This window comes from Pelobates fuscus, chromosome 8 (assembly GCF_036172605.1).
Source record: "Pelobates fuscus isolate aPelFus1 chromosome 8, aPelFus1.pri, whole genome shotgun sequence".
NCBI lineage: Eukaryota > Metazoa > Chordata > Amphibia > Anura > Pelobatidae > Pelobates > Pelobates fuscus.
In genome coordinates this window covers 54487853-54500996 of record NC_086324.1, presented here as the reverse complement: position 1 = coordinate 54500996, position 13144 = coordinate 54487853, and the positions used below count along the sequence as shown (strand labels likewise).

At 43.2% G+C, this 13144-nt stretch overlaps 1 protein-coding gene across 1 annotated transcript in view; it reads left to right on the top strand.

Moving 5' to 3' along the window:
- The window catches only part of BMPR2 (bone morphogenetic protein receptor type 2), a 137343-nt gene that overhangs the window by 74045 nt on the left and 50154 nt on the right, over nucleotides 1–13144 (top strand). The window contains exon 3 of the mRNA XM_063429840.1: nucleotides 1013–1192. Coding sequence (XP_063285910.1) covers nucleotides 1013–1192 — 180 coding nt within the window. The remainder of the gene's footprint in view (nucleotides 1–1012; nucleotides 1193–13144) is intronic.

The following is a 13144-nucleotide window of genomic DNA, read 5'->3' as shown; positions in this document are numbered from 1 at the left end:
ATGTTAACTTAAATACAGTTTCTGCATATTTCATTTGGAATTTAAATCAATAGAAATTACCTACTCGAGGCAGGTATACTTAGGAAGTTTTAGCCCTGTGCAATCTCATTAGTCGCCTACCCCTAAAGCTGGCCTTGGTGACCATATAATAACTGTATGGGTTCGCCAACTGGTAACTTTCCAGCTGTCAGAATAACTACATCTCCCATGGTACTTTGCTTTACAAATGTTTTGATTTATACTTTGAATCTTTTGGCATTATTGAAACTAACATTTTGCAACTGCTGGAGGGTTAACTGTTGGATAAACCTACAAAATACCATGGTTTAAACCGGGTGTATTCATATATCAGGCTGCTGGTTATCTACAACTCCTATGGCCTTTAGCAAGCCACTTACTGTGGCTAAATTAGTGGGAACTAGAGTCCAGCTTCACCTGGAAGTTCCATTTACACATTTACCATTCTGCTGTTTGTCTTTCGCATTTCATAACATAATGTTGATTGTTAGACTGATCAAAATGTTATGTACTGGAATGTAACAAATAGCTGCAAAACAACAACCACAAAGTCACATGGAGAAGTATTTTTAATTATTTTATTAAAAAAAAAAAAAATTATAGATATTTTTTTTTATCTTGGGAAGTTTAAAATGTACCTATGTTTATTAGGTCCATAAAAATAAATTCAAGGTTTTAAATTGTATAAAATAAGGATTTCCTTGGGGCTCCATAGTCTATGTGGTTGTCATCAATGTTTCTTCCCTGTCTGTAACATAAATACAGTATTTATTGTGCCTACTGTGCTCCATTTTGTTCATCCATGTGAGTGTCCATGTGAGTGTAATGTAATGCAAATTTAAGTAACCTTCTTAAGAAAGTTTGTAAAGCGTAGGTTCCCCATCCCCCAGGTTTAAGCACATATTCAATTGAATAGCATGGAATGTGTATTTGCTTATAACTTTACATTACGATGTATGTGCAGCTGGTAACATGAACTTTTACTGTGTTTTAGGCTGCTGGTCCTACATAGGCGACCCTCATGACTGTCATTATGAAGAATGTGTTGTTACAACCACTCCACCGCTCATACAGAATGGGACATACCGTTTCTGCTGCTGCAATGCAGATATGTGTAATGGCAACTTCACTGAGAATTTCACACCTCCAGATCCCACAGACACCACACCATATAGTAAGTTGATATAAGTCGTCAAAGTTCTTCCGTAATAAGATTTGACTCCTTCATAGGAGTGGTCCCACAAACTTTTTAAATATGTTTTACAGCAGTGCAGTTTTGTAAGGGGTTAAAAAAGGGTATTTTGTTTCTAATTTCTTTTTTATTATTATTATTTATTTTTGTTGTGCATTGTTAGAACATGCATTGTTAGAACATTGTTAAACATTATAAGAAAACAATATCATGGTGCTACCTAGCCAGCATAATTGCACACTTTTATTTTTTTGTAAGTAAAGAATAAAGCAGAGTGGATCAAATGAAGATTATAACAGTAGAGTGGAAAGAGAAAAGAAACCCCTAGGAGACCCCACTGATGGGTAGAATGTGATTTCTCCCCCCCCCCCCCCCCCCCCCCCCCCCATTGTGAATACAGAAGTATGCTCCCCACATCATACAATAACAATGGGTGCAGTACTGTGACACCTTGTAGGAGATGGCAAGTTCAAGGTTCCGTCCTGAGATCAGCCACAGGGGTCTCAAGATTGGGCCAGGTATTGGGCGTGGAAGAAGAATATGGCAGGCTTAATGTATGCAGGACGTCTGTATGGTGCTCCCAGGTGGCGTCAAGACCCAGAGTGGGTTGGGGTGCAGGCACTTCGGAAGTGTCGGGTCAGGTAGTGGCTGGTAGCAGGAATATGGGTGTGTGGCTACTCTGCTGTGTTGAATCCCAGCTGCATCAGGATTCCGACTTGTAGCATTGTGACACGGCAAGTGCGTTCGTCCCCTCCGCCGTCTTTGTCGAGCTCCCTTAACTCTGAGAACCGCTTGTTTGAGACGGGAGCGTGGATGCTTAGGTAAGTGATATCTGGCTTCTTGCTTGAGAGCCAGTTTTCTCCAGAAGGCCGCAAATATGCTGTCCAGCTTGGTTGCAATGTCGCTGTACCAGGGAGAGCAAGTGGCATCCGCCGTTGCCGCTAATCAGTTTGCTCAACGTCACCGTCCAGGTTCAGCCTGGTTGTCCCCCAGGGGTGGACCGGGATCACTCCCACTGATCCGGAGGAGGGGGGTGGGGGGGAGGGAATGGGACCCTTTTGTTGTAGTATGACAGTGATGAAGCAGTGTATCACGTCCCAAATGCACCACTGTCTTTCTCTTGTCCGACTGTTCCACTGGGCCTCACTCGTGTCTGCGGGGTATACAGTCCTAGATGCATGCAACCTCAGTCCAAGGTACCACTGTTGGCTCCATATACAGACAGGCTTCAAGTTGCGTCTGCTCAGCACTCTAAGAGTGGTATTTTAGGCTTTTAGTGTGATTTAAGTGAGGAGCTCTCACAAAGTGCGACCAGCCGCCATGAGTTACAGGCCCCGTCCCCTCTTGTTTCTAATTTTCACATTGATAAATGTAAAGTTTCTTTTATAAAGTATTCAGTCTGGTGGGATTTTGCAATCTGTTTAAACTTTGGAATATATGATTGAAAACCAGTATATTTATTTCACATTCTTTATAGGGATCGACCGATTATCGGTTTTACCGATATTATCGGCCTATATTTGGTATTTTCGGCAATATCGGTATCGGCCAATATTGCCGATAATACCTCCTAGGACCGCCAGGCTCATTACAAGCCCGGCGGTCCTGGGGGGGCCTGCAGGTAGCGTTTACATACCTTCCCTGCAGCTCCTCCAGCTCCCCTGTGTAAATCTCGCGAGACCCGCGACCGTCAGAGCGTTGCCACTGGTTACAATGGCAACGCTCTGCGCGGCATACAGACGGCAAGATTTACACAGGGGAGGTGAGTAAACGCTTGCTACCCGCCCCCCCACAGCTCAGCCCATACCACTGGACCACCAGGGATTGCTATATCCCCCCTCCCTGGCCAGGCAACAAGCAGGGAGGGGGGACAACAAAAAATAATAAAACATAAATATTAAAAATAAACATTAAAAAAAATAAACATAAATATTAAAAATTTAAATAAAACAAACATTAAAAATTAAAATTAAAAAATGCCTTGATGGAAAATCAAATGCACTTTGGGACTTACGAATTTAGATTACTACATAATTTAAGGGTTTAAAGAAGCCCTGGAGTAGTCGTATGAGCAAAGTTTGGAAAATATGTAGTATCCTAGATAGCACATTCAGCTTGCTCGTGTTGATTTTACCAATCCAGGATATGCATGGTTATTCTATCTGTTCCCTTAATGAGTAATTGAATACATTATTAAGAAACCGAGAAATCTTGATCGTTATCCACATGTACATTCTTGCAGCTCTCTAGAAATGGAATGCCAACACTGCTATAGAGTTTTGTAGATCGTTATAAATTTGTCTTTGCCTGTGTATCTTCATTTGCCCTCTAAATCTATTATGTAAAGACTGATGTCCTGTTCTTGTGCACATTTGTATTTAGGCCACCATCTTTTTCTCCTAGGTCTCCTATATTGGTTTGCTTTGTCTTGTGCTAATGTTACGTCTTTATGTTTGCTGCAGTCGTTACTAGGTTGCACAGACTGCGGTTCAGCATTGCATGAGCTATAAATAGCTTCCGTGTTATCTCATTAGCGTGACAATGCATGGCCATTGCTACTGGCATAATACTGCTTACATAAAAGTTAGATACTCTCTACGTCCAATTAGCGTTCTTTTTATGACTGTGTAATGGGCATTTACGAATTATATTTAATTTAATTAACATACCTTACAATTAAGTTATAAATCACTGTTAAGACGGAAGCATGCTATTTTAAGCCCCTGTTTTTGATGCTGAGTTAATGTTGCGTCTAAATCAATTGCAGATCACTTTTAAACCCCTCTGGGGCTTATCGGTCCCAGTAGACTTCACTGTTACAATGTTAGACTGAAATGTTATCTGCCTCTTGCACCAATAAGTAACAATGCCTTTTGTATATAACAAGGGACATAATCAACACAAAGTGTGTAGATTTATCACACAACTAAATTTGAGATCCATAAACTATTGGTTCATAACTTTGTGTGAATATGTGTAATTTTCAAAGAGAATGATTGACTGAATTGGGGGGGAGGGGGGTAATTTCTTTTCAGGTACACTGTTCAATCACTTTTATTTCTATGTATTAATTTTCATGTAGATAGATTTAAATTGACTTTCTCAGTCCTGTTTTGATGTTATAACAATGTGGGCATTGATGCAAATGATTTTCAATAGCACTGTCAAAAACGTTGCAATGTCATTTAATGGTGCTGTATTCAAGAAAAGTGTATTTAAAGGATTCTTGCAGACACCGTGACCACTTCAGTGATTTGGCTGGCTAATGTTAATTCTGTGCATATTGGGTGTTGTCAGTACGCATAGCATGCTGGTGACCGATGACCTTCGGCCTGTCCTCTGGGGCATGCCTCCACCTTACTTAATTAGACCAGGAGCAGGCTGCAGAGACAACTTGACCTTGGTGTTGGATCTAAGGTATTTTTTTTACAGGGGCAGGGACCAGGCCAACGACTGTTACTACAACCAAAAGCACTGTTTTTGATTGGAATATCCATTAAAAGATTCCAAGAGAAGCATACTTCGGAGGGGTGTTTATATTTTAAGATAGGGTAACCTCTAACCCCAGTGATCTTTAAGGTTAGGAGTACACCTGCACCCAAGATAATGGTGTTTTTTTTTTTTGTTTTTTTCTGCTGAGCTTTTGGCAGTCCATATTCGATTACAGTTAACATTGGATTAGGAGGCTACAAACTTTACTTAAAGGGAAGCACTGCTGCTGTACCATGTGCTGTGGTGACACAAACTATTATGACCAGAGCTGCAAAGAGTTAACGTGCTTATTAGTACGGCTGTTACCGTGTGGCTCTGATGATGCTCATACTTTCATTTCAATTTGACATTTTTACTGCACTGTTTGGATCTCTGATCACAAAATGCATTGCTACGACTGAGGCATGCTAGAACAAATTGCTACCCAGGTGTTTTTTTTTTTTGTGCAAGTGGTTTGTTTGTGTAAATATCAGTGACGTTCTGTGGTTCAGAACCTATTGAACATTACTGTAATCTATTTTTTTTGCAATGCTTTTGTTTCCTGTTTCTGAGAGCACAAACACTTGTAAGGCCTGCCAGCTTTACTGAATAAAAGAAGCATTAGTAGACAAAGGACAGTAAAGGTCCATTCCTTAATGTGCCATAACTGAAGGAGGGATGATTATTTGTTATGTGCGTTTTAATTCATGACATCAGCAGAATGCAACCGGATAATTAGAAGCACTCAGCAGACATTTGACATTTTTGTGGTTTGCATTGCAAAAGCTTTGAGTAAACAGGAATGTACCAGTTACGGGGAAAACTGTTTATTGTATTATTATCTCTGTGTGGATGTTTGATAAGTTTTTAAAGACAATAACATATTTTCAAGCAGACAGGAAATGTAGGAAGCTAGCCATAGCACAAAGCATTGCTGAGTAGGAATTTTGTACAGCTGAATATGGTTGATGCTCCTGATTAGATGACTACGTCTAATCAGGAACGGCTGAGTTGGCCCATGGTCCCTATAAGAAGAAATGTGAAAATCGTCGTAATTGGCATTGTTTAACCCCTTAAGGACCAACCTTCTGGAATAAAAGGGAATCATGACATGTCACACATGTCATGTGTCCTTAAGGGGTTAAACTTTCATCATCAATGATCAATGCCACTTTGTAGAGCGAGAATAAAGGTCTGCGGAGGATCCATAGAACCGCGTGATCCTTCATATATGCAGCCAATTCCTGGTGACGGCTGCCGGGATTGACACTTGCAGACTGTCCTGAGTCTAAGAAAATCGGTGGATTAGAAATAGAGAGACATGGTACTCCCTACTTTGTCTCTGTATATCTCTTGAATATATCAGCGAAATTCCAACACAGTCAAAGTTAGTATTTCATAAAAAGTCTATCTTTTATGAAATACTCATTTTTCGGGGGAGGGGGTTATGACCGTACCGCTTTCAAAAACAAAAACTCAGTAGTAGACAAATGGACTTATTACAGAGTCTGGACATGCTCTGGGTGCAGTTCAGATGATTTGTTGCAGACCCTGGAGAGGGTGTAGGCGCACTACAGATTTTTGTAAAAGCCGTGATAGATTCTGATTGCAGCACTGACGGTTTGTTGCCGAGCCTGCAGTGGTTCTGGACGCAGAGCATGTTGGAAATTCTAGTTGCAGTGCAGATTTATGATTGCAGAGCCTGGAGAGTTTGTGGCTGCAGTGCAGATGAATTTCTGTAGAGCCGGGATAGGTTCAGGGCACAGTGCAGATAATTTGTTGTAGGGTCTGAAGTTGGTCTGAAAAATCTGCAGGTAGATTTTTGTGCATTGCAGTGTTTTTTTGGCAGGGGGTGACTAGTAAAACGATAGAGAACTAAGGGAGTAGATTAGTCTCTCTTGTTCCTATCGTGTAAAAAATGTGAATATATATTTGCAGTGAAAAGGTTATGGTTAGACTTGTACCAGTGATTATCTCTTCTAGTGTTCTCCCTAAGGAGGACTAATTTATGTATGTTTAATTTCTTTTGACTGTTTTCTTAAATCACTCCCTCATGTTCTCTGTTGGGGCCATGCCTAGATAATTAAAAACACATGCTTTATAAAGCTAGCTTGCTCATCCGCCACAAATAGTCACATTCCCTGTATCCTGTACTGTTCTCACAGTGCTAGTAACAAGCAGGAAATACAAGACATAATAATACGGTGTCATTCTTTCTGTCCACTGTCTGTTAATTAGTCAGAGGTCACACTTTTCACCCTATGCCCTGAAGCATTTCACTTGATAGAATTTACCCCTTCAGTGCCACAGCAGAAAGTGGGCGAAAATTACCTAGATCGATTTTTTTTTTTTGTTTTCTTTTTTTTGATTTGTGCATTGTGCCTTGTGTTAGCACAAAGCAGTCAGAAAGAAAAGCTTTGTAAAATTGCCCATTTCTAGACAAATCAGCACTTCTACAAACTAAAAAAGGAAGGACAATCTGCTAACCCCTAAAGCGCTTTAGGGGTTTGAAGTGTTATTTTTAAAGGGACACTGTAGGCACCCAGACCACTTCATCTAATTGAAGTAGTCTGCGTGCTGTGACCCTTCTGCACTGGATTCAGGTAAGTGGCTGAATGAGTTTTAACCCCTTAAGCCCTGCAGGCGGGGGGCCCAGAGGGAGGGGGGACCTAATAACCCTATAGTGCCAGGAAAACTGCTTTGTGATATCACAATCCAGTCAAGACACAGCCAGGGCACAAAATGCAAATGAGAAAAACGAAACGAAAAATGAGACGTTGTTTCTGTCTCTTCTACACTATGTTCAGTGACCTCAACCGGCAACATTTACAGGAACACTCCACACTGAAATAAAGTCAAATCACTAGTAGGCATAGCCCCAATGGGCATATGCATGCATTTATTTATGCATGTAGTCATTGGTGGTGTGTCTAAAACAAAAACAAAAAAAACAGAACATTCCCTTCCCGTACATTTTTGAAAAGCCCCTGATTTTAAACCACGGGCGTACACGCAAGGCCAGGGAGTAAGAAGGAGAGCCGCAGGAGGGAGGTAAAATAAAATCTGTAGGAGGAGGCAGAGGCAGTTGTTACTAAAGCTAAAGGGAGTAAACATTGCTGGCTGTCTGATTGGTGTTTCTTAATTGATTTATGGTATGCCATTAAAATGGGATACTCCATACACACAAAGCACCTCATCTAGCTGAAGTGTGATATGTGCGATACTCTCCTCCCTCACCCTTCTTTTTTATTTATTTAAAAAATTTTTTTTTTTAAAACAGGTTTACAAATACAATGAAAACTGTGAACAAATGAGTGTTATTAAACATGGCATCAAGGCATATGATCACTTATTTATAGTTCTTCAACGCTAGGTACCTTAAATAAAGCGTATAAAAAATTTAGTTGAATACAACATTCCAAACCAACATCCTCCTTGGCATATCTGTAGCTTCAGAAAATAGGCGGTAAAATTTCGACCTCCAATGAGGTCTTTATCAAGCTACATTTCTCCTTAAAACTCCTTCTCTTCTATTACCTTGCCATTTCCACTTCAGTATCCCCAGAAATCAATCTACTCATCACCTCAAGTCATTTATTTATCATGTTAAACTAAATATTGTTTTCAAGTTGAAAATAAGCATACACCGTACTTTGCCCTCTCCTGGAATTACCATGATGATAAGTAAGGGATAAAATCATGCGTGTGAAATTGCAGACCCTCCCTCTCCCCAAATTCTGTTTATACAATTCCATAATTCCATGGATTACAAATTTGGAATTCTCTGCAAACCTTTGAGAAGGAGGGAAAGGCTTGTAACTAGGCAGGCGTTTCCTGAGAGAGCTAGGGGTGTTTTTAGTTGCCTGGTTGATTTGGAGTCGGAATGTTTATAAATGTTGGAGCCTGGATATGGCCCAGTCTGGGAGGCAAGCTGTCTGCTTCCTCCTGCCTCTGTCTGCCTATACCATCAGAAGTAAAGATATCAAATCAATTAACTCTCCCCTTCCCCCAGAGGTACGACAACGAGTTTTTAAAGCTCTGCTGGCATTCAAATAGTAACATATGCAGTACTTGAAATCTTCAACAATGAAGATACTTTTTAAAGATACTTGTAACTCGAGCTCCACACTCATTTGGAACATTATATATATATATATATATATTTTTTTTTTTTTAATTCTTTATTTTGTGCCAGTGATCGTGTAATGGTAACATGACACATGAAACACGTCAAAAATGTTTACAATCAAACGAGGTACAATTTGGGTTACTCAAGGTCTCATTTCGGTATTCCACTTATTTTTAAGTTATGTCAACTAGGTTTCCCTATTATGGGCAGGGTGCGTTATGGCAGTCTACGTTTATAGAGGGGTCTGGCCTTAGATCTCGTAGTGCCTCTTAGGTCTTATCGCGGTATGGCTGTGAGGAATCAGCTGCACTGAGGCCTTCAGTGAGGTTAACAGTTGGCCTGCTAGCCTTCGTTTGCTGTGACTTTACGCTTGGCATATTATTGCTAGGGTGGAAGGCCTGGGGGATGGCCCGTGCGGGCATAGTATGCTTAGAGAAAGCATTATGAACTTTAGGCCATTACTCGTTGTGGGGTGGGGGGGGGAGTGTATCATAATATAGGGCTAGTCCGTCTTGCGGAGCCAGTTTAAACCCTCGGGGGGGGGGAGGGGGGTTAGGTTTTAGGTATAAAATCTGCATTATAGGCAATAGGCAGTCTTGCGGTCCACCAACAGTGTGAACAACCAACATGGGTATCTGTAAGTCCTGCACTCAGGTGGGTGAGGTGTCCATCTCACGTCTCCCCCTTCCAGGAACAAAAGGAGTGATTCCAGCAACTGTCCATGTTGGGCGCTCTGTGTGTAGTGCTTTCTCCGCCGGTATGCCTATGCGTTGGAGAAAAGTGGGTGCTTCTGAGAGGCATGACATTGTGTGCATCTTGCCGGCTTTATTCGCCATAATTCGGCGTGGGCCACATCTGTAGGGGATAGTGTGTTCCTGCAGTGTCTGGGTGACTTGCTTGAGGGACCTCCGCCAGGTAAGTGTGTGCCTTGAAAAGTCTCGAAAGAAAATCAGCTGTGCCCCCTCAAACGACACTGTGGAGGAGCCTCTCACTGACCCCATTATCGCTCCGCGGTCGGAATCTCGGGTCAGCTTTAGCAGGATTTCTCTGGGCGCTTCTGGAGCGGCGTTGGAAGCCTTGTTGAGGCGGAAACAGGAGTCCACCACCATTTGCTTCGCCTGTTTAGGCATGAGCAGCGTGGCGAACAGTCTCCGGCAGTAGTGGGGGAGTTCTGCCCCTGCAATCGACTCCGGTACTCCCCGGATTCTTAGGTTGCGGGCTCTGGCTCTGTCCTCCATGGTGGCTATTTGCACTTGTTGGTCTGCGCATTGTTTCTGGAGCGCGTCTATAGCTGCATCAGTGGCTGATTGGGCCAGTTTAGTGCCCTCCATTCCTTCCTCAAGTGCTTGTACCTTGTCAGTTAGTTTTGTGACCGCTTCTCAGATCGGGGCCATATCAGCAGTAAACATTTTTTTTATTTCAGCCATTAGTGCCCTGATGTCTGCTTTGGTTGATGGTGCAGACTCTGCCAGCTCAGTGGTTGGTTGTGGTCCTGAGCGTGGCCTGGAAGGAGGTAAAGAGTCTGCAGCAGCGCTGTCATCGTCCGATGACGTTGGCATGTAGGCCTCAGCCGGCGCCATCTTGGCTGTGTCAGTCCTCGAGGTTGTGCGGAGGAAATCTCCGATATCGCGGGTGCCCGAGCCCAGGTCCGCTCGATGCTTCTTAGGTTTTTTTCCCCGTGGCTTCGGGAGATGAGCTGGTGCCTTTGGGGTGGTATAGCAGTGCCTGGGATGGTAATTATCCCCGTTTATCGTATGCGATGCACGGAGCAGTCTCGGTGTGCGTCTGGCTCGTTCAGGCGCTGGCTCCGCCCCCTCGGAACATTATATTAAAAAAAGAAGGGGGGGGGAGCAGTTTCAGAATGTTTTAAGACTTTTTTTGCTACCTAATTCTAACTGAATTCTAAACCTAGGTGAAATAGAAGTGTTTAGATTTTGTGGTAGTTTCTTAGAGTAATTATTAAAAGTGGTCTCTCCAGACCTCAGGATATATTCTCTAATGGCATTGTTTGCTATAGTGTGCAAAATATGAAACTGTAACATCAGTATCTTAGAAACACTGGGCTAGTCCAATTGGTATTGAATCATGTTCTTTTTCTGGATTTTCCACCACTTCTTCAGAGGTATTTCATACATTAAAAATCCGTAAGGGTAATTGTGACCAACCAAACCTCGTCAAGGGCTCCTAGAGGAGCCTGCTAGCCAGCCTCCTGCCCCAGGATTATGGGTCATGCAAAATACACTGAAAAAAGGCTTGGTTTGTACATTTTGGCTTATATTGCTCGGAAACCGAACAGCCGCACAAGCACAAAATACGTTTTTAAATTCTGAAAGTTTTGGGATCCTTAGATCTGGACTTCAGGGTTATTCACTATACTCTAAATGTTCCTAAATTAATAGGACACTATGGGCACCCAGACCACTTTATCTAATTGAAGTGGTCTGCATTGTTTCCATTGCAGGATTAAGACTGCCTCTAGTGACTGAAACAACAAAAGAAAGCAAAAAAAATATCTTAGAAATAGATGTATGTAAAGTATAACTTTGATATTATTTTAAAAATACCACAAACAGCAAGACTATAATAAAATATATTAAAATCACAAGAGTGATAAGAATGAGTAAATCTATAAACTCAGTTCAATGACAAGCTGGTTTCGGCTAATGCAACAAAATAAATACTTTCCTGTAATATATCTAAAAAAAAAAATAACAACTATATCCATTGTTGATCATTTTTGTACAATACTACTAAAAAAATTATTAAATGACCCTGACAACACGGTATGCAGGGCCGGTGCACGGATTTCTGCCGCCCTAGGCAAAGATCCATATTGCTGCCCCCTCATGTCACTCACTCACTGACACACACACACACACACACACACACACACACACACACACACACACACACAGACCCACACAATTTTTGAATTTTATTTTTTAGAACCATCCAGCCTCCCTACCTCTCTGGGGTCCAGTGTGGGGCAGCTCCTCACTCCTCCAGCATGCTGTTTAGTATGCCTGGGGCTGGAATGACGTCATACTCCTGCTCCCGGCACCACAGAGGGCGCGCGAGGGAGCAGTGGGAAGCTGCAAGACGAGCCTCCCATCGCTGCCTGCCTTCTCTGTCCCCCCTCTCTGTCCCCCCCTCTCTGTCCCCCCCTCTCTGTCCCCCCCTCTCTGTCCCCCCCTCTCTGTCCCCCCCTCTCTGTCCCCCCTCTCTGTCCCCCCTCTCTGTCCCCCCTCTCTGTCCCCCCTCTCTGTCCCCCCTCTCTGTCCCCCCTCTCTGTCCCCCCTCTCTGTCCCCCCTCTCCTCCAGACTCTGTTCACCGGCATTTCTCGGCAGAGCAGGCACCTGCCATCGAGGTAATCAGGTGCCTGCTCTGCCTTACCTAGCACTGCTTCGGGGTCGCCCTGAGATAGGGTTCCTCAAGAGCTGCTCGCCCAGCGCTGCGGACCCAGACGGAGGAGCTTACCAGGAAATATACCGATGGGCGCCCACAGCATGCCGGCGCCCTAGGCAAATGCCTAGTTCGCCTAACGGTGGCCATATATTTTTAACAATAAAGTTAAAGGACCACTCTAGGCACCCAGACCACTTCAGCTTAATGAAGTGGTCTGGGTGCCTGGTCCCTCTAGGATTAACCCTTTTTTTTTTTTTTTTTTTTTATATCAACATAGCAGTTTCAGAGAAACTGCTATGTTTATATTGAGGGTTAATCCAGCCTCCAGAGCCTCTAGTGGCTGTCTCATTGACAGCCGCTAGAGGCGCTTGCGTGCTTCTCACTGTGAAAATCACAGTGAGAAGACGCCAGCGTCCATAGGAAAGCATTGTAAATGCTTTCCTATGCGACCGGCTGAATGCGCGTGCGGCTCTTGCCGCGCATGCGCATTCAGCCGATGACGTCGCGAGGAAGGAGGAGAGGAGGAGGAAAGCTCCCCGCCCGACGCTGGAGAAAGGTAAGATTTTAACCCCTTCCTCTCTCCAGAGCCCGGCGGGAGGGGGACCCTGAGGGTGGGGGCACCCTCAGGGCACTATAGTGCCAGGAAAACGAGTATGTTTGTTTTCCTTGCACTATAGTGGTCCTTTAATGGTTTATATAGTCCCCCTTTTATTATTTTAAAATATGTGTGTATCTGGTAATGCTCCCCATACACAGCCATGCACCTGGACCCTTCTAGTGTTAGATCTTTCCCCACCAGCCATTCCCTTATGATATACAATCATATCTCGCCACTATTTCCTCTGCTGTTGACCGCTATAGTCCGCGCTATAGCATCCCTGTTGTTTGCCCACAGCACAGCTAAAGGCAAAAAACAATAGCCTGTCTG